At 35.4% G+C, this 21,923-nt stretch overlaps 2 protein-coding genes across 9 annotated transcripts in view; one reads left to right on the top strand and one right to left on the bottom strand.

Moving 5' to 3' along the window:
* LOC145664272 (uncharacterized) overlaps positions 1-21,114 on the bottom strand; it is a 92,604-nt gene extending 71,490 nt beyond the window's left edge. The window contains exons 1-4 of one of the 5 annotated variants that reach the window (XM_081730797.1): positions 20,988-21,067; positions 14,922-15,151; positions 12,573-12,674; positions 3,347-3,463 (exon numbers count right to left, since the gene is read on the bottom strand). In XM_081730797.1, the coding sequence (XP_081586923.1) occupies positions 3,347-3,463; positions 12,573-12,674; positions 14,922-15,013 (311 nt within the window). In that variant the 5' untranslated portion in view covers positions 15,014-15,151; positions 20,988-21,067. Of the gene's footprint in view, positions 1-3,346; positions 3,464-12,572; positions 12,675-14,921; positions 15,152-20,970 lie in introns of all 5 variants that reach the window. The other 4 variants (XM_081730798.1, XM_081730799.1, XM_081730801.1 and 1 more) reach the window with 4 other exon arrangements.
* Positions 21,115-21,205: 91 nt separating this feature from the next.
* LOC145664271 (uncharacterized) overlaps positions 21,206-21,923 on the top strand; it is a 53,721-nt gene continuing 53,003 nt past the window's right edge. The window contains exon 1 of one of the 4 annotated variants that reach the window (XM_081730795.1): positions 21,206-21,374. The gene's annotated coding sequence lies outside the window, so the exon portion shown is untranslated. Of the gene's footprint in view, positions 21,375-21,451; positions 21,742-21,923 lie in introns of those variants that run through there. The other 3 variants (XM_081730796.1, XM_081730793.1, XM_081730794.1) reach the window with 3 other exon arrangements.

Raw genomic sequence — 21,923 nt, 5'->3', positions numbered from 1 at the left:
GATATTTTGGCCTCATATGCAATTTTCTTCCATATTTTCGTCGACCCTCTCTCAAAATGTCATTCACAATAATCTCAGGAGTGTAGTCTGTTCCAGTTGATGGTCTTTCACTTCTTGGGGTGTCCGCAGTGCTTACACGACCTACACGGAAAAGAGATGAGCACCGAAATACAGTGCTATGATCCACTACACTATTCGACAAACCTCCCGCAAAACATTATAAATTTCAGTTGGATTCTTTCCACATAGAGTTTCGATGTTGATATAGGAACGCTTATCATTATGTGTAACCCAATTTCAGGCAGGTTCACCACTGAATTTCGCACAACACAGCTAAGCAAACCAGAAAACATATAAACAATCGTCAAGCGCAAACTCTGACCCACAACTGACCTAAAAGTGAACTTGATCAAACCACTCAAACGATCGTGCATAGGCTGTCTGCAAGACTTTTGAAATGACCCTCGTATTTATACCTGGACCCTCTCATTTCGTAACGGTTTGCGTCAACACAAAGCGAAAATAAGCATTTCGGTTTTTACTTTCACATGGTGACGTGTTTGTTTTCTACGGACACAGTTCCACGTAGCTGACAGGATGGTGCTTGTCTCTCTCCCTTGTCTACCTTTACGCGCATATACACGAACGAACAAAAGCCCGTCTGAGTTTCCAACTTCGTTCTGTTCAAATAGATGAATAGGTGACCACCATGCAGAGGTTTGTACGTATTTTTCCGAGAATAATCGCTTTTCAGACATCATTTTGCAGTATATCACAAATCTATATTCAATTATTGTGAACGATTGTACAAAAAACAAAAGATTTTGATTGAATTATAATAGGAAAATTGTGTGGTTATGCCTTCTTAAACTGCGAGGGCACGGTTGATCAGTGGTACAGAACTTACCTCTGGTGCGTGGGGTCCCTGATACGATTTCCGATCCAGTAAGTTTGTGCTAGATAACATCGTGTCCATGGGGTTGTCGGGTACTCTCGCTTTCTCTCACATTCTGATCCCATTAATTCTTCTATCATCAGTCACTTGCTTTAATCATTGTCCCCTTTAGCCTAAATGTTATAAACGTGGGACGTTATACAGAAAGTTACGCTGCGCTAAGGAATACGATCTCGTATATAATTTGCAGAAGAACTATGGAATATTCTTTACACAGTATGTTTACAACTTACCCACCTTTGCTAACGCGCCTGGTCCCTAAAGACACCTTGAGTTTCCACTACTTTGGCCCTGCCCTAACTTGGTTAAATACTTCCTTGCTTTTTGTGGCCATCCAGCACAGATTTGATTTTTCTTTATACTGTATTCGTTTACTCGTCAACTCACTACGGATCCAACCGTTCATGGTCCCACCAGGTTCTCCGTTTCTTATCCGATCACATATATTTTTTGTTATTAATGGCCACTTAACAGGGGTTGTTTGGTGTTTGTTCCACTATAGCTTTTATGGCATATTTCTACGTACTGTACTTTTACTCATCACGTTTAAGTCCTCATAAGGGAATTGGCACCTATGAATCCATAAATGCAACTCACTTCTTAAAAAACAATATTAATACATTATTTGTAGTTAATTTCGTGGTGAATGAAATACAAAATAAGTTGTGTATGGTCCCCTAAAATTGGATAGTACGTATAAATATTGGATGATTTGAAAAATTTTGCTAAAATTTAAAGGAACATAGCCTATGTATTTTCAATTAAAATTTTACAACTATTAATATCTACGTTTTATTGTCTTTTCTAACTTATATTCAGGAGAAAGAAATATATGTTTATGATGATCAAAAAATAATTATTCGTAACATACATTACAAAATTCATGAAACAGAAATCATTTTCTGTTTCCTTATTGTAAATAGTTTGTTTTAATTGGCATGTCACAGAATATAACTTATTCACAGATTAGTACTTTAATATTTCTCCCACGCAGATGGAAAAAAGGGAATTTTGAAACAGCGTTACCATCTTGTACAGCACAAAATTCTCAGCTTTTACAGAGTACCGAATATCTTGGTAAGTACTTGACTTATCGCTCTCAAATAAACGCGACAATGCTCCTTATGACATACTGATTTGCTGTATGAATTTTAAATCATACTGTACTAGGGACCTTTTTCAAGTTATTGCATTATTTCCAAATTCAACTTTTCTCTCTCTTGTTGTGGCAACACTGTCCTTCTAAACTTGAAGTCATTTTAAAGAGTTCTTCCCAGTATTTCATTTAATGTGCACAAATAGTTACTACTTCATTCCTTGTGTGTGTTAAAGGCGTTTAAATTTGACACATGTTTTACAATATTTCTCAAAAAGTATGCAACACTGATCTGCAAGTGTCACCTGTTTCGTCATTGTTTTCATTGCTGATTCGAATTATGAAATTAAATTTAGGTTATTCCATTTAAAAAATCATAACTTTATATTGGGTTGGCAACACTGTTCACCTGGTGATGTTACCCAATACATCAATAGATGCCCCCCTTCCTGTAGTTGTTTTATGCAAAGTTTCGCTTCTCTATCTCTCTTGGTTCTTCTGTTATAAAGGTGGGACATTATAAATGGTGCACCCGGTATATATATATATATCGGGTGTTCTAAAAATGGCGCCCAAAAGTATATAGTGTCTCAAAAGTCCCCTGACGTAAAGTAACTCTGTTATTATCTGAATTACAACAAAATGTAAGAGAGGAAACCGTCTCCAAATATGAAGTTTTCAATCTAAAGTGAAGGAATATTTTAAATTGGATGAACCGTTTGGGCTGTACAATCTTTACGCGCCCAATGTTAAATTGTTAAATTAAAATGCAACGTTGTCATTTACCTGGACTCACAACATAAGTGAATGAAGTTATTGTTTGTAACGGGTGCTGTTCATCAACACATTAGCGTAAAAGATAGTGACTTCATTCACTTATGTTGTGAGTCCATGTATGGCAACGTTGAATTTTAATTTAACATTGTGCGCATAAAGAGTGTACAGCCCAAACGGTTAGTCCGATTTAAAATATTCCTTCACTTTAGATTCAAAATATCATTTTTGGACATGGTTTCCCCTCTTACATTTTGTTGTAACTCAGATAATAACAGAGTTACCTTTAAATAATTCCTTTCTAATTTCGAATACTTTTTAACCTTTAACTTCCTTTATGCTTATCTAAGAATAGATGGTATTAGGAATGAAAAAGCTTATGTGAAATAATAAAAATACTTCCACGGAAAAAAAAAACAGGTGAATGTGATTGTTAATTATAAACCTGATACAAAAGCATGAATTAGAAATCTTTCATATGTAAATGATCTATTTTAAATACATTAAAAGTTAACACTTACGTATGTGGAGGAAGTGGGCCTTCATCTATTTCATCATCTTGATCACATGCACAGGTTTCGTCACTTAATTGATAGCCCCAATAATGAGTAGCTTGATTTACTGCTCGTCTGCTTTCCCTAAAAGGAAATGAAAATAAGTCGAAGCCAACTTCAAACGTAAATTCTCTACTTAGCATGCTAAGCAGTTGCAATAATAGCCACTATAACAGCCTCTTCCTACGTCACATACTGCACTACGTAGCAATCCTAGAAGTGAATTTTAAATCTCTTAGTATACAGCTTTGCACAAAGTTCACCGATGCGGTTATGATTGACTTTTTCGAATTTAACGTTAACTTTTCAACCCCATGTTACCTTTAACAGTTATCATTATCGAACCGCTCATGTAGATTCTCAGTTCAATAAAGATGATGGGCTTTCGCGAGCACGAGCTCGATTCTCCGACAGCCCTCGAGCAATCACAGGATTTAGCCAAGGTCCTCCGCTTTAAAGTCAAATTGGACGACTGGGGTCAAAGACATAGTTCTGGAGGAGAGTGTGATCGAACGTGAGTTCCCGCACCGGAAGCAAAATTGCAGATCAATGATCATACGAAAGAAAGTCACGAAATATCTCGAATTTCAAGGGCATGTAAAAATGTAAAAATTCACAGATAATTTAGAGAAACGAACTAATTCCGCAATTGGTGAATATGTATTTCACACTAATTCCGTATCTGGGTTTCTTATTTCTCAAATTACATATTTACAATAATTCCCAAAGGAGAATAGGAAACACATTTTAAAATTATGATCAAAATTACTAACCGTGTACATATTCCTATGGCGATCAGAAATAATATATTTACAGTTATATTAATCTTGTTACGCATCTCTAACTCTAGGAATTTATTTTCTTTCGAAAATGACTGGCAGTAGACTTTTCAACAATACGCTAAACTTCTAATGAAATTTTCTTTTCACTGTAATGAAACAACGTACTTTATTAAAGTTTGTTAACTGATCTCGAGATTATTAGGTTTATGAAACAAAATCTTGCAGTTTAACGTCCCACGTTATTCCCTACAGGTTAAAGGAGATGGATGATGATTACGGGAAGTGAATGATGATGAAAGAATTGGTGCAATAAGAATATGGAATAAAACGTACTACCCCGAGAAAACTCACGGACACGATATTCTCCAGCACAACTTACTAGGTCGGAAATCGAACCAAGGACCCCACACACCAGAGGTAAGCGCTTTATCACTTAGCTACCGTGTCCCCCGATTAGCAGGTTTAACTATGATTTCCCAGTTTACTCGAATAGTGTAGTGCACATAAGAACGAACTTTTGGTATATGTATTGAAAATAAAGCAGGAAATGTTCATTTTTAAATTAAATTTTTATTTAGAAGCACACGACACATCACATATGTTTATAGGGAATGTGAATATAGAACAAATTTAAGTGATATCATACCAGAAGGAATGTGCATCAAGCAATTTAGAGAGGAAGTTTGGTGGTTGGCCATAGCCTCCCCCTTTTTTTCAAGAGGAAGAAACAATGCATACTTTGCACCAGAATTACAAGCAAATTTCGCAATCCAATTATGTGGGCAAGCAGAATAAAAAATCAACGTAAGAACAATCCGTACAACATAAATGAACAAATACAAGCGCACCTTGCACAAAATAATAATAATAATAATAAAATAGTTAAAAGTCTTAAATGACGCTGTTTTTTTTTTTTTTTTTTAATTATTATTTTCTTTCTTTCTTTTCTTAAGTTGAACGCCTGAACTACATTGATATATTTCAAGTTACTTAAGAATCAGTAAACAGAGGCAGATAGTATAGTTAAAAGTTAATAAGGATGATACCTATATTGAATGTATAACATGAAACTCATTATGAAAATTTTACCTTAGGCACACTAGTTATGCCCAAGCCTTCGGCCCGCTTTACACTATAGGTTAAAATCGTGTTTCACTAAGAGCTCAAAATGTTTACATTTAACTTTTTTCTTTTTAGTTTGTCCACCAACTAACATATAGTTACGCAAATATTAATGATAAAATCTAAATTTAGCTATAGTCTTTGTTTTTGTTAAGAAAATAATTAAATTGCAATGCAGTTTTAAAGCTACAATTAAATTGTAACAATAGTTTTAAATCTGGAAATTATCTGCACGCCAGTATTGGTGTCAGGCAGGTAGACAGCGCAAGCAGCGACACTTATTAGTATGACTTTACAAGTGCTGTTCATATTTCATGACATTCTCGGTTTTCTGAAAAACTGAATTATCTGACAATCGATTCGATCTTGAAAACTAAAATCGATTTTCGGTTTTAAAAACCGAAATCTATTTTCCGTTTTTGAAATAATAAAATGTTTTCAAAACCCAACAACCAATGGTGATTTTCGTCATTTCTCCATCATAAAAGTACTTTCACGCAAATAAGAGAGTTCGAATTCAAAGGAATGGTGATTCCCTCCTTTCCATTTCTTTAAGATTACCATTCCCCTAGTTTTTTAAACATTCCGTATATAATCAGTGTTCGAAACGAGAAATGTCAAATGCTAGCGCCAATAGCCCATATATTTTGCATATAGATTTTCAAGTACACCGTCCAATTAAAAACTTTACACGTACAATCTAGCTACGCAAGGTGTCGGTATGAAAATTGAAATGTTGGAGAATATCATACCGGAGTATACGACTAATTTCGAACGTTGCAATCCTCAGCGCCGTAATAAATCGCTTCGGAGCTCCGGCGGAGGAGAGTATTTTTGGGATTCCCCAATCGGCGAGTTGGTCACATTGAAAGAGGGTATTTGTACCTCCTGTCATAGAGTTGTTTTGAAGACTGGCAGCTGAAACTTAATCTTGTCAAAAGCTGTAACTACAGATCCTCTTGAATTGATTTATATATGTGGTTCTCCGATTGGTTTTGCCAGGCCTTTTTTTTTTTTTTTTTTTTTTTTTTTTTTTTTTTTTTTTTTTAAGGCTCTTTACCTCTATCCTGGGAGCCACGAATCGATAACATCATTAAAAAAAAAAAAAAAAAAGCCTACTAGATCTTTTGATTTCAACAAACACGTATTACACATAAAGTGTATAATATATCTACTACTGATAATTTATTATGGTATATTCATGACCGGCTCCCACGTTGTTTCAGTAGCGCTTTTACTATTCTGCGTATAAAAGGTCCAGCCTAAGCTGCTTACTTGCAAGGTATTGTACAATGTGGCCTGTTTTAGTCGTTTCAGTATTTAAATGCTTTTTACTTTTTAAACATTACTTGCACGTCAGTAATATGTAATATGAGTTTCAAACAGTAGTTTGAGGAGCGGATCGGGACTATGGATGGCCGGAACCGGTTTTTCAGATCTGGAACAACCAGCAATAATCAAACTGTGCATGGCCAACTAGATAATGCAGTATTTAAGAAAAAAACATATATCAATATCTACATAATGATTTAACTGAGAGTTAATCTGTATTTTCTTAACAGCCTTCGCCTTCAAATTACATATTATAACATATATTTTCATCACATATCATCATTTTATTTTGTTATATCTGTATTCAAACTTCCTATTTCATTATATTATTATCATTATAGTGGACAATTCGTCGAGAGCTGAAACTTCTCAATATATATATATAAATATATAGACATCATTCAAGATTACAAATGAAATATTGGACGCTCTGTTTTCATAAAATTGCATGTTGCTTCATCTGATTATTGGTTTCTTTACGTTAGAATTACAAAACATAAAATATAAATACTGATACAATTGGTACAGTTTCGACGTTTGATCCGGGGTTCTATGTTTTTAGATTCATACTTTTATGTATATACATTACCGATTAAATCACAAAACTATCTTCTTTCTATGTCGTTAACATTCCGTCGTTTTACTTTCTAATATATACTAGCTGAACCTGCGCTCTCTAAACAGCGCATCATTCATATATGAACATGAATCTCCTTGTCATTCCTCAACCCATCTGTACATGTCCCTTTACAGACACAACTGAAAGATGTCGATAAAAAAATCGGCAAGGGGTGCCATAAAGGGGAGATTTTGTCGATTATTTCTTCAATATCTCGCACCGTTTGCAAGATTTGAGCCTACTTCCAGTTGGAGTTTATAATACGTGTATGATCAATATTTTTCTTCTTGCATGCAGTATGTAATAAGCAATGGGCAAAACACTCCAAACAATAAAGATTCTTTATAATTAGACTGGAGAAATGGTTATCCTTCGTTTTTCATTATCATTTGACCATGAAACAAACGCCTGAGGCATATAACCCCTGCATACAACTATGCTGTACTGGAATGTATAACTCATAGGATATTATGCTTTTTTAAAATTTTAACACTTCTAGTGTACCCTTAAAAATGTAATAAAGTAATAACTGCAAGTTTTTCTAAATATTAAATTACAACTGAACAATTTAAACAAAATTTGGATTCGACAGCGAAAACGGCACGTTCATTGTTGAAAGGATTGGAGACAAACATAAAACTTTCCTTTTGAAACAAACATATAAACCTAGCATTTTAATATATAGATTTTTATTTACTAATTTAGATTCGAAAATTTTATGGATTTCTGGGAGATTTTAAATTTTTACATCATCCGATACAGCGCGGTATCCCTCTCAACATTCTTTAAAATAGTTTGTAACGCGACGGCTCAGTTATATTATAGCGGCGCATTACAAAAGGTGAAATTTTGTACCATGAAGATATCGGCAGGATGACATTGTTTAGCATATTACCTAATACCATAACAGTAACACTGTTCCAACTCAACGTAAGTTACGTTTTTTCAAATGACATTATGTCAAGTTAACACACAGGCTATTTCCAATCTACATGTAAAAGGAACACATAGAATGCCACATATGTCATGCAGTGTTGCAAACTAAGGACGTTAAGTCTGTGAGAATCTTTAGTAGATATCAAGGAAGGTAATCAATTACTTTCGGTCCATAGTATGTGTATATATATATATATACAGCGTTTTATTTCTAAAAATAAAGGTGTCGGTACGCTGGACCTCAGGTTCAGAGTGGTTAAAAAATTGCATACCTTTCAATATATTATTATTATTATTATTATTACTAGCAGCGTTCACCCCGCTTCGCTGCGGTCACCCCGGAACGCAATAAACTTTGTTACTTAGATAATTTTTACTTTTTCGCTTTCAAGTGATATGATAAAAACCATAGAAGATTGCAGTAAATCTTAACATTATATCGCCTGTCATTTATGTTAACCCGCCCCGCTTCGCTGCGGTCATCCCGGTGCTGGCATATTGTAAAAGTGTCTGTAAAAATAAGCAAATCAATTAAAAAATTTTAAACAGAAGATTCAAGCTATTTTCCGCTGTATATCGCCTGTCATTTATGTTAACCCGCCGAGTGACACGGTCATGCGGGTTGCATATAAATACGTTTATTTTTACCTATGATGAACTAATAACAAAGGATTTGTACGTTATGGACACCTGAATGGTCAATTATCTCAAGACACTGGTAATTAAAAATTAAAGTGATATGATAAAAACCATCTAGGGTCCAAATCCTAATAACCCCCCAAAAATGAAAGAAATTGGTTCAGCCGTATTAGCGTGATGAGCGGACAAAAAATTGTACGTTCTCTTTTATATATATAGATTATTATTATTATTATTATTATTATTATTATTATTAATGATAATAATGTCCAGTAGCATATCACTGCACTCTTGTAACGAAACACGTAATTCATATAAAGATGCTTTAAAAATGTTTGATTCTTACATCTTAATTTTATGATACAATAAACGTAATGATAATTAATATTTCTTAGTGATTTGTTCCTTGCTTTTTTTTTTCCTTTTGCAAACGGGAGAAAGTAAGCTGCTATTATTTGTTTTCAAAAGGCATCAGGAGTTCCTCAAATACTGAATTTCAATAACACACATATCTTGTTCACATAATGTTCTTCAGAATATTAATCATGCTACCAAAATGTTTTACAAACCTCTTCTAAATTAATGGATAAACTTTGCGAGAAAAAAAAAATAGGGGATGTTTTCACTTAATTCTCTTCCTAATAACGAATAAAATCAATTAATTGGATAGATTAAAATAGGAACAGAACAAAGGCTCCTCTGTGGAGAAAGTATAAAGGTGGAGTCCCAACAGAATTTCTGTACTGGCTTTCAGTTTAGTCGAACTTCAGCGACAAATTTTTTGGGATTATCTTGTTGTGGGAGGTCAGTCCTTTCAGAGAAAAAAATCTGGAAGGTTCATCGCCTTTATGGTTTATATTACCGTGCGGAAAAGCAATGAAAAAGGAAGGCGCGAGACGTGCCAGACAGCGAAAGACAAAAGGGCTAAAATATTTCTAGTCCCTAAATACAATTAACTGACTTCAAGAAGGAACAAAGATTCGCAGCTCTTTCCCTAGGAGAAAAGAAAGGAAAACAATGAAAACTCTATTTTTCAATAAAAATTTTTATTTACTATTTGATATTTTCGAAGTTTCTTGTCAAACCTTTTTTAAAACAGACTACGTTCTCAGTAAAAAGATACCGGTATGCCGTACCGTAGAGTACCGTCAGAAATAAAACACTATATACAGTATATACAGGGTGTAGGTAACTCCACCGACAAACTTTGGGAGGTGATTTCTTAAATGAAATGAAAGAAAAAAGTTCTGATGAACATAGGTCGAAAACCGTCTCCTTTCAGAGTTATGAACCGCTGAAAATTCGAAAAATCATGTTCCGAAACGCCCTGCCGTAGAAACTATAGGACCTATCCCAAGCGGTTCAAGGAATTACAGAGGAACTAATGTGCGATTTATCTAAATATCTATGTTTTAACATCCTCCGTTATCGGCGAAAAGAACGCGCCATTAGTACTTAAAAAAGTATCACTATACCTCAACTTCCTTTTTACAGTTAGTTACGCCGATAACGGACCACGGTATAACATGGATATTTAGATAGAGCGCATAATAGTTCCTTTGTAATTCCTTAAACCGCTTGGGATCGGTCCTGCAGTTTCTAAGGCAGAGCGTTTATTTTCGGCGGTTCATAACTCTGAAAAGAGACGTTTTTCGTCCCATGTTTATTAGAACTTTTTTCTTTCATTTCATATAAGGAATCACTTCCCAAAGTTTGTCGGTGGAGTTATCTACCACCCTGTATATATATATATATATATATATATATATATATATATATATATATATATAAGAGTGTATTCCTGCCGTCCCGTCAACAGATGGAAAAAGTTGTATTTGTCCCGTTTTAAGCAAGTGAAAGAAGTAAATAACAAAGCCAGTACCTTTAATAACAGAGCCACACAGAAAAAAAAAAGTTCTGTGCACCGGACCCCAGAGTATGCATTTGATGTATTTTGTTACACAGAATCTAAATTTCAGAACCTCAAGACGATTGACCATGTCGATTTTGTTTGTGGGCGAAAAAGTGTGTCCTCTCTATTTAAAATCACTCAAATTGTTTCGCCCATAAAAGAATGGCACGGTCAAATCGTCCTGGGGTTTCGAAATTTGGATTCTGTGTATCAAAATACATCGAATCCATATCCTGGAGTCCGCTGCACAGAACTTTCGTTTTTTGTATTGCCTTGTTACGTGTATCGTCCCTATCCAAAATCGCTCAAATTTTTCGCCCATAACAAAAAAATTGACACGGCCAATCGTCCTGGGGTCTTGAAATTTGGATTCTATGTAAAACAAAAATGAAAAAAAAAATGAAATCTTTGAGTTTTACGTCCCACGGTTATGCCGGTTAGGCTAAAGGAGACGGTGATAATGACTAATGAATGAAATGGTGGAATGAAGGAAGTGGGAGGAAACGGGAGAACCCCGAGAAAACCCACGCACACGGTGTTTGTCCACCACAAAGTTCACTTGGCGGGGGCTGGGATCGAACCCGGGACCCCAAGCACCAGAGGTGAACGCTCTACCATGAGCCACCGCGGCCCGTCTCTATGTAAAACAATACATCGAATCCATATCCTGGGGTACAGTGCACAGAACTTGTATTTGTGTATCTGTATAATTAATAATAACAAAGAGGCAAGAATTGAACTGAAATTCCCTACATTAAACATGATCTATAGTTCACAGATCAGTTACCTGTTTGTTGAACAAACTTTAACGTATCTTTCCTTTTTCATAAGTATCGAATTCCTTGACCTATTGATTTGACTAAAGCCATTCTCCAGAAGATAGGTTCTTTTGAGAAATACTTCTGGCATTCTTCAGTTTAAGAGACGACTTCTCACCCAATGTAATATCAAGGATTCGAGCTAAGGCAAAAGAATATACACAGATAGCATCATGTCCTACTACATTCCAAATTAAATGCTGTTTATATTTTATAGCTTACATATATTATGTTATATTACAATATAAATGTATTAGGTACCGCTAAGATAAACAGGAATTAATATACGCACTGACATGTATCTCATTTCTCATAATATTTGAAAAACCAGAACCTGTCCCGTTTTCAGCTGAAAATTTTATGGTCACCCTATCTATATGGCAATGGAGATAAGGATCAATATACAAGAACCAAGCCAAGAGCCACGCACCCTAAAAACAAACGTGATAAACACACGACCACTTCAAGTCCTTCCACTGATTTGATAAACATAATTTAAAATAATAATTGACTAAAAACCAACATCAAGACCTCAATCTGAGACCGTAGAAAATTGTACATTATAATCAATTGAAAAACGATGAAAATTTTGGGTTTTGCAGTGGCGGCCGTTGAGGTAAATCATGCCGGTAAAAATTAAAATTTTATCGCTACAAGCTAGGGGGAGAAAATTCTCCCAGAAATCTCCACTGGACACTTGAGTAAAACGTTTTTTTTTCTTGGTCTATGTAAATATTTAATATACGAAAACGAAAGGAAGAGAAAAGTATAACGTAACTATTTCCACAAACAAATGCTAAAATACGAAATAAATAAACATATATGAGGAAAGTAGCTTAAATTCATACTTTATGATCTACAGTTACTACAGGTACCAACTTCTACCATGTAAACGTGGCACGAAAAGCCCCACACTAACCAGGAAACAAACAACTATCTGCTCATGCAACAAGACACTATTTTACTTCAAGGCAGAATACTATTAATATACTTAGGAGTAACTTACATAATACAGAAAACTAACTTACTGTACCTAAACTGGATATTCTCTTGCCATATTTGTTTTCTTATATCATTTGCCAACATATGGAACTGCAATCTATATTCCGACTTCTTATGCACCATCCTTATTGATCTGTCAAGTAATAAAAATAATAATATAAAATAACAAAAATTATATAATTTTAACTTTCGCAGGTAAATTTAAAATTTAGACGCAATAAACTTAACTCATAGTTCTCGGTATCTCTGAAGTCACGCCGAATCTGAGAGCGTCATGAATTCCAAACGATGAAGTTCAACATAAAGCAATTAGTGAAACTATATTTTCATACTGTTGTATGCACTCGTATACGTTTACTTATAACAAAATGAAAATTTATTTACCTTATTAGTCCTTTCTATATTTCAGTTGAAAGGGTAAAAATTATAATACATACATAATTTAAGATAAATACAATTTTCAATTTATTATAAACTAGCAGAATATCGTTTTTCGCACGGGGAGAATTTTCATTCTGGACATAAGAGGCTGATTTTAGATTTAAACTGCATCAGAAATGTCAATGTTCGTCATATCAGTAATTTTCGATCATTTGTATATATACACCTCCCACCTCCCAAACCTTGTCGGTATTGTTTTGAAACACCCTGTATATATATATATATATATATATATATATATATATACCCTCCCCAAGTTATAGAGCTGAATTTGGATTTAACCTGTAAGTATTCGCGCCCTTTTTTAACACTAGTACTCGCGCGGAGGCCCAGTAGACCCCCAAATTGATATTTGTTTTATTACACTAAAACATATTTTTTAAAATAATTAAGACAATGTAGCATAACTCTAGACATGTTTTTAAAAGTATTTGCTGCAATCAGATTTTTTGAACTCGTTTTGAGACATTTTTTTAATATTTTTTCATCACGACTTTTGGCTAGCAACACAAAAGTTACCTGGTTCGGGGTCTGTGAACACCCCGCGAGAGTACTTAAGGTTAAACGGCATCAGAAGTGTCACTATTCATCTCAGCAACCCAGAATACTATGGATTCAACACTAATATCGGTTATTTTCGATCATTTAAATATCTCCCCCTCCTCTAAGTTACACCGTCAAAGTGAAATAATAAAAAATATTCCAAACCCGAACCTCATAATGTTGAAAATTTGATCGAGATCTGTCCGGTGGTTCAAGAGTTATGAAGTCATAGACATAGTCACATTCATTTTAATATATATAAATAGTAAAATGTTTCTTAACATTCGGATTTCTACGACGACTGACGTACACCTGTTCACGCCCGAGCTCCAACTAGGCGCCACTGATATCCAAACAAATTGTTCCGTTGTCGGAAACTCAAAACTGTATGGTGACAATATATTTGAAATGTTCTAAATAACCATACAAATATCCACTTTTATGTCAAGTATATTTTATTTTGTGTTAACTTCCGCCCCAAAAATAATAAATACATAAATGAATAAAAAGTTGGGATCCTGCAGAAGAAATGGGTTGCCTGCTACCACTTTACTTTTCGCCAAAATATTCTTCTAGACATTAGCTTAAAGAAAAAGCTAATATATATGATCTATGTGATTCACTAAACAACTCAGAGGGTATCGGAAAATTTTACTTATCCCCCAGAAGTTCTTGAGTGATTCTCACCTAATGGCCTGTGTAGACAGTAGACCTTACATGTATGATTTAGTGAAAATTATTCATGCATCTCATTTACTTTTTTTTTAAAATGGTACTAGTTGTCAGTAAGGTGCAAAATGTAGAAGACAGAAGCTCGTATCGCGATTACCTGTATCTAAATTGTTACAGCGCCTCCAGTAAATTGATGATGGAATGAAGATTCTGTATGGTGATGGTTGCCCACCTTATGACCCTCTCGTGAGGTAGAAGAGGAATTTCCAAACATGTCACATGTCCTTTAGAGATGAACCAAGAGTCATCCGGATGACAATGCCACAGTGAAAAAAATCTAAGTGTTGATGCTGGAAAACCAACGAATAACCATCCATAACATCATGCAGCTAAGTGGACTCAATTATGGTGGAGTGTGGAAAATAGTTCTACTAAAGTATCAGTACTTTCGGTTCATGTTTGCTTACTCTTCTTCAGAGACAAACACGGACTGACATGTCAAATAACTTGTTGAATCTTTTGAAGCAAGATGAGGATGATGCCCGTCTGATAACTATGGAGGAATGTTGGATCTATCTATATGATCGTAAGAAAAAAACGCACGGAGTATAAGTACTCCTCCTCACCTTACTTCAAAAAGGCAAAGATGCAAAAGTCTACCGGGAAGGTCTGGGACTGTCGTGGGGTCATCCGTACAAATTACTTTCAGAAAGGTGGTACTAACACTGGTACATACTCCTGCTCCCTTCTGGGTAAGTAACGAGATGCTGTATGCTCACAAACGGTGAGTCTTCTTATAGAAATGCACCTGCTCATGGATCCCAACCAGCATCAGTGGAAGCTGTTAGATGTAGCATTGAAATATTACCATGCCCACTCTATTCTTCTAATCTGGCACCAAGCGACTTCTTCCTGTTTCCACTTCGGGGTCGCCATTCTGACAACATAGATGACCTATAATGAAGGTAGAGCAATGGGTTTTCATACAATGTGTAGAGTTCTACAATGACAGTCTTCAACAGTTCAAAAAACGATGGGGAAAATGTGTAACTCTGTAGGAGACTATGTAGGGAAAACTTGAAGACATAAAGCTCAATAGTCTGTTCAATTAGTTTATGGTGATAATTAAAACTTTCTGACAGCCCGTGTAAGGTAATAAGAATGTGGGAAACAGTGGTTATTTTACCGCACAAATAGGACTAAAATTGCCAATATAATAATGTTGTTTCTCTCTCCTCTTTTTTTTTTTTTTTTTTTTTCACATTTTAGTAAACGTGAATGATGAAAGGAGATCCTGTATTGTTGAAAGTAAACAGGAAATACAGTATCTCGTCTGTACTGACACTAACTCTTATTCTGCAGCCCATTTTCAGACGAATGTTTTGTGAGGCTCCTGAGCGCACTTCATTGCTTTCGCCGTTTCATCTAGCTGCAGATCTACCCTCACGTGGTGAAGCAACAACATCTTCAGTTTTTTTTAAATTCTCAACCCGTATTTTAATGTTCTGTTATTCGTAACTTTCTTCTTCTTTTTTTTTTTAAACTAACTTCGTTTTTGTAGCTTGCGCAACTTACGACTTAAATTCTACAAGCCGCAGAACACTCTGCAGCTTTTTGAATCGTCGCCATCTTGTAATAGACTAGCTATTTGCTGTTTGTGAAGCTTTAATATTACAGTGCTGTAAAGTTCAAAATTTTAAATTATCATGTTTAATTTACAACCTATTTCACGTCGATGCAACTCTCTGCATAGAATCCACGATACTTTCCAACAAATCCAGAAAAGACATTAACATTACGAGCAGCGTTTCCAAAATAAATGCCGGCACTGTTTTAAAAATAAACTGAACACTACCTGCAAAACATTTCATTTCAACAGAATACCTCACACCTTAAGCCATGATTTTTTCACGTAGTTTTCGCCATTAAACACGCCGCCTGTGATAACAGTCAAGTCTGCACTGTTTCCTTCAGATCATCATCTTCATTAAAATTTCGCCACCGAGAAACTTCTTCAGATGAAGAAACAGGTGAAAATAGGTTGGTGGTAAGTCAGAGCTCTAGGGAGGATGGTCAGACTGTTTCCATCAAATGATACGATGAGGTCTTGGGTTTGGCTGTGTGTCATTTTGCATTATCATGAACCAAGACAATTCCACGCGAGAAGTTTCCACTCCCTTTGTTATGCATTGCACGACGTAGTTTGCGCGGAGTCGCACAGTAACGTGTCTTTGTTGCTCGTTTCATTTCTGGGCAAGAATTCAAAGAACAAAACGCCTTGCCTGCCCCAGAAAACCGTGCACATAAGTCTGCGGGTGGACAATGATTGAATCTCTATCGATTGCTGCTTTGATTCAGGAATGATGTGTAACATTTATCTCATCACTTGCTACGGACAAACTTAAAAACTCACCATCTTTCTCTGGATATGATTTGAGAAATGTAAAGGCAGTGCAAGATTCGTCTGTCGTTTTCTGCAGAAAGATGTTCTGACAACCATTGTGTACACAATTTCCGAAATCCTAAGGGTTTTATCACAATTTTGTAAAGGACTGACCGTGAATGCTGTAAAAAATGGAACGCTACTATATACGCATCAAATTATCCGTGGTCGAGACGGTCGACCGTTTCGCAACTCACCATGCACATTATCATGACTTTAACTGAACTTCCTGACCTATTTCCTAATGATTATCGTATTAGTCACATCTACTTCATATATCTCACACAGTTGGCGATCAATGTCTGCCACTGTTGCATTCAAGAAGTGAATCACGGACCTCACCTCACAGTCGGAGGGTCGTTCGATAATCTTGAACATTTTCGCACACAATTTGAACAAGAAGCAAACGCATTATGGCTGTCCTAACCTCTTCATCTGATTTACCAATGGATGAAAGAAGTCAGAGCATGCTCAGACTCGCAAACGCCACTAGGAAATAGTTTGAAGCGATTTGAAAATAAATAATAATAATACAAAGAAATAAATAAAAAGAACTAACTTATATTATGTGAGAAGATGAGAACGAAAAATATACCTAGACGATAAAACATGTATTTTTAGTTCCGTCTAATAAATGAAGGAAATATTTATCTATCCCAACAATTTCAACGGCACTACACAGGCGTCTTATCACGGAAAACATATAAAGAAATCACGATAAAAGAGTTAAGTTTGGAATTTATATAGTACGAAGATAAGTATAATATATGAAGGAGTTGGGTTCGACTACCGTTTGTTCCTGTTTTATAAGAGGAGTTTGTTTACGTAACGCGAGCCAGATATGATACTATTGGAATTCGAACCATGGATCTCTTTTGGAGTCTTCTGAAGAACATCATTCATTTGTAAAAGACTAACAGATCCAATAAAGAACTGGTAAGTAAACAAATATTCTCACTCCTACGGTCCTGGGATTCGGGCGTTAAACATCAGAGGCATAAGCCGTTTACCCACCATCGCTATTGCGTCAACTCCAAGTTACGCTGATCAATACCTGTAGAAAAGTGCAAGGTAGGATAGCCATGCGTGATTTACGCCAGATGGATAGTGGGAGACGAAAGTAATATTTGTCCTTCACCGCTTATTGATACCTTACCTTCTGACAAACACTTTATGCCGTGTATACTTTATCTGGTACACATTTGAACCGCTAAAAGAAAACTTATTAAACACATCTGGTTAGCACTTTTCACTTTTATGAATAATAACAAGAATTTTAAATTAGCACTATATTATCATTCACTTTCACTGTACGAATTACATATGATTCAACAATAATAACATTTGCAAATTATGGATAATATTTTACTTGACGATGTATTGGCCCAAAGATTTCGGAACGACACGAACCGCGCATGACGATATAGACGGACGTAACGACGAACATCCATGGTTTCATTTCTACAATGCAAGACGAATCAAAGAGAAGTTTCTTCGTTGATTTTAACTGTGAAGATGTTCATTACCATAATACGATAAAAGACATAATTGATTTCACAGTATCTCCACTGTTAAATATACAAATTTGGTGTAGCACTATTATAAAGTATTCAACTCAATTGATTGATTTTCATTATTCACTAGTACGTGAAAAGACACTAATTTGTTTGTTTATATTCGAACGTTGTGTTCCACAAATTATTTTATACTTTAAGTGAAGACAGAAACTTGGTACCTTGTGCTTCACATGGTGGCTAGGAAAATACACACTTCTCTTCCCTCTTCACATAGTTGCCAGTTAGTAGCGCAAGAATACACTGACAAAACTAGAATATAGTTCGTAGAGAACATTAAGTTTTTACGTTATTATATTGCTAATAATATATAATGAATGGTCTATAGGTTAATAGAAATCACATTAAAAACACTGATTGTTCCAATAAGTTATACAATCGACGATTATTGATAGACTTCACATTGTCACGTAAAACTCTGTCATCGTCATGAGGACTTGTGCGTGGGCGTTTCTCTCAAGGGTAGCTAAATTTTTTCCTCCAAATATGGGCTGACGGGAGGAAGCAGAGCTGTCTGGATAAGTGAGGCACCTTTTGGGTGACAAATTCTTAAGCATTGTTCTCCTCCAACTGCTGGCTGATTGCATTATATTTCTAAAAATTGACGCTGGGGAAATACGAGGGTTGGTTTAAAAATCCAAGCCAATCCATACTGTTATAAATATACAGTAAAATCAGGCACGTTACGGGAAAAAAGACATAACAATTTAACGGTGAAACTTAGTTTGATGTGGGGTTGATGTTGCTTGAGGAGTTTGATGTTGCTCGAAATAATAAGCAATTTTTAACAGTGTCATGGATCGAACGGCTAAAGCTATGAATGTTTCGAAAAGGACAGTGCATATGTTGCATATGTTTGTCACTGACGAAGAAGAGGTTGAAGAATGAAATGAAATGAAATCTTTAAGTTTTACGTCCTACGGTTATGCCGGTTAGGCTAAAGGAGACGGTGATTATGAGAAATGAATGAAATGGTAGAATGAAGACAGTGGGAGGAAACGGGAGAACCCCGAGAAAACCCACGCACACGGTGTTTGTCCATCACAAAGTTCAATTGGCGGGAGCAGGGTTTGAACCCGGAACCCCATGCACCAGAGGTGAACGCTCTACCACTGAGCCACCGCGGCCCCCAGGCTGAAGAATGTAATTCGCCATTGCGAACTCTGGAAATACAGAAAAATCTACTGCAGATGTTTATAAAAATATCATTAGGCAAAAAGCTTCCGAAATACATAAATAGAGGGAGTAATTCCAAGTACGGCAGAAATTTACAGACGCAACAGAAATGCCTCTAATTTGGTTCTTTAGTTCGCTATGGAGCTTCAGGCAAGTAACAAAACAGGTGGGATGTGTATACAAGAAAAACAATCAGGGGAGATAACTGTTGATTGAGAGAGGGGATATTATCGTTAATACTCTGAATGAATTTGTAAGAACCATGAAACGCGTACCAACAAGTGGCCTAACTATTGTTTACATGGATGAAACTTGGATTAATGCGCACACTCCAAAAAATAAAACATTGGTTCCCAAAGACGAGTCAGTTCCTTTGAAGGTTCTTCCACGTAGAGTTGACAATAATTATCCATATGCAGGAATTTCAACATCTGTCAAAAACCCGCTTTTGGTATTCCGTGCAAGATCGACGAAAGTTTATCATTTGTGATTTTTGTACTGCAGCTTTTATGCCATACACCCAGACACTGAATTTATACGCAAATCGTAAAAGGGAGTATGTTTAACAGAAGGGATCCAGAAGCACGTAAAAAAACACAAAATTTACGGAGAAATGAATGATGCAAGTATTTAGACGTAACATAATGTAACCTAATCTAACCCAAAGAAACCTAAAGTAACCTAATATTTTTAGAAATAAGCGAAATTATATCATTTTTTGGAAAATTATGCTGGATCCCTACACTAACATAAAACACGGTAACATAAACTAACCTAAGCTGACCTAACCTAACTTTACCTAAGTTAGGCCTAATATGAACAGAAATTACCAAAATTGTGACTTTTTTTTTAGAAAGAAAAAGAGCTGGACTCCTGCTAAACATAGGCCCGTAAAAGACTTCTAACTTTTCAACAATTACTTCTGGCGGTCTCATTGAATTTAATTTATGCTAAGTGGGGCCGAGTAGCCTAAACTTGACCTGCACACCCTTAATTTATTTCTAATTCATCAAGGATTATTCGAAACATACATAGGGAGCAGTGAGGCTTTCGGCTTACCCTATATACATACGTATTTCTGATGGCCTTCACAGAGTAAACGTGTACTGTACACTTTTAAACTATGCTTAAAGTACTTGTTTTAGACACACAAATCTTATTGACATGTTACACCTTGTATCTGTACTTTCTACATGCACTGCACTGCACCGGCCAAGCATTTAGTTTTCATGTACTGTAGCTAAATCGCGATTATGAATGATATTATGTTTTTTTAAATGAAGTTACATGCGTAAAAGGAAACGACTCACACAAAATTCTTACTAATATACATATATATATTCTATGTGAGTCGTCTCTACCGTAAATACTTGCACATTTATTCAGTGCACAATTACTTATTCTGTGAAATTCATCATAGATTTAAATTTCATTTTTACCCGATGTAACAAATAAGCGTTGTTATGTTAATCTCATAAATCTAAGAAAACTCTATTGTGAGATTCAAATAAAAAAGATTACTACTACTGTTTGTACCAAGAAAACAAATCAAACCAAAGTACAAATGCAATAAAAGATACCAAAAAATACTTAATACTCTGTTTAAAATCCGTGTTGTTTTTGAAGTCTCAGCTGTTTCCTTCTCACCACCCACAGCGAAGCAAGCTTGCTCTTTAACAGTTTACATCAAAACCTATATGTGAAACAAAAATAGGAGCGATTGGCTGAATGGTGTTTGAAAAGATGTACTAGTCAACATGATTGGTTAGGATTTTACGGTCAAAGGCGATAAACATTTCTATCATAGGATATGTTTCGCAATCGTATGTGCAGGCAGATGTGAGACGTTTTTGTATGCGTGGTGTGTTTGTTTACGTTGTCGTGGGTTGGGAAACAATCGTGGGTGTACTGTTTAGTATATCCGCGAAAAATATAAGGGTGTTATTTATTAATCGTTGTCGCATTTTGAGCATTCACAAACAAGGTATGTAGACGGTTCTGTAATTTGTCCTTGATGTGTTAGTTGGAATGTCCGTAAACATAAAGAGTAAATGCAATGAGCTATTCGTGTATTATGTAAGTGGGTCTGTTCCTTTTCCATGTCAAGTGTATCATAATGCAGCCGTTCAAAACATAAGTCAGAAAATTAATTCAATAGATAAAATCAAATTGATACAATTTCAATAATTGACAAATAATGTTACGTTGACAATTGACGTATTAATTTTCCACTCTTTCTTAAGTTCGTCCTTGACAAATAAGTTGAATAACGACATTGTACCCAGATACCCGACGGAAGACAAACGTTAGTTAACCTGAATATACGGTATGCTTCTTATCAGGAGCTATACGTAAGTACAAAGTTCATTATTGTTGCAAAAGTCTAGACCTTTTGTGAACTATACTGATTATCGAACGGTTGTTAATGAGGGTTAGATAAGGTTTCGGCGTTAACATTTGATTGTGCTTTTGTTATGTCAGATTACAATTGACATTTTATTGTGTAAAAACTTAAGTCATCTGGGTTATAGTT

Source organism: Thermobia domestica, chromosome 11, assembly GCF_964235325.1.
Source record: "Thermobia domestica chromosome 11, izTheDome1.hap1.1, whole genome shotgun sequence".
NCBI lineage: Eukaryota > Metazoa > Arthropoda > Insecta > Zygentoma > Lepismatidae > Thermobia > Thermobia domestica.
Note: the sequence above shows the minus strand (reverse complement) of the source record. Positions and strands in the feature narration are given on the sequence as shown.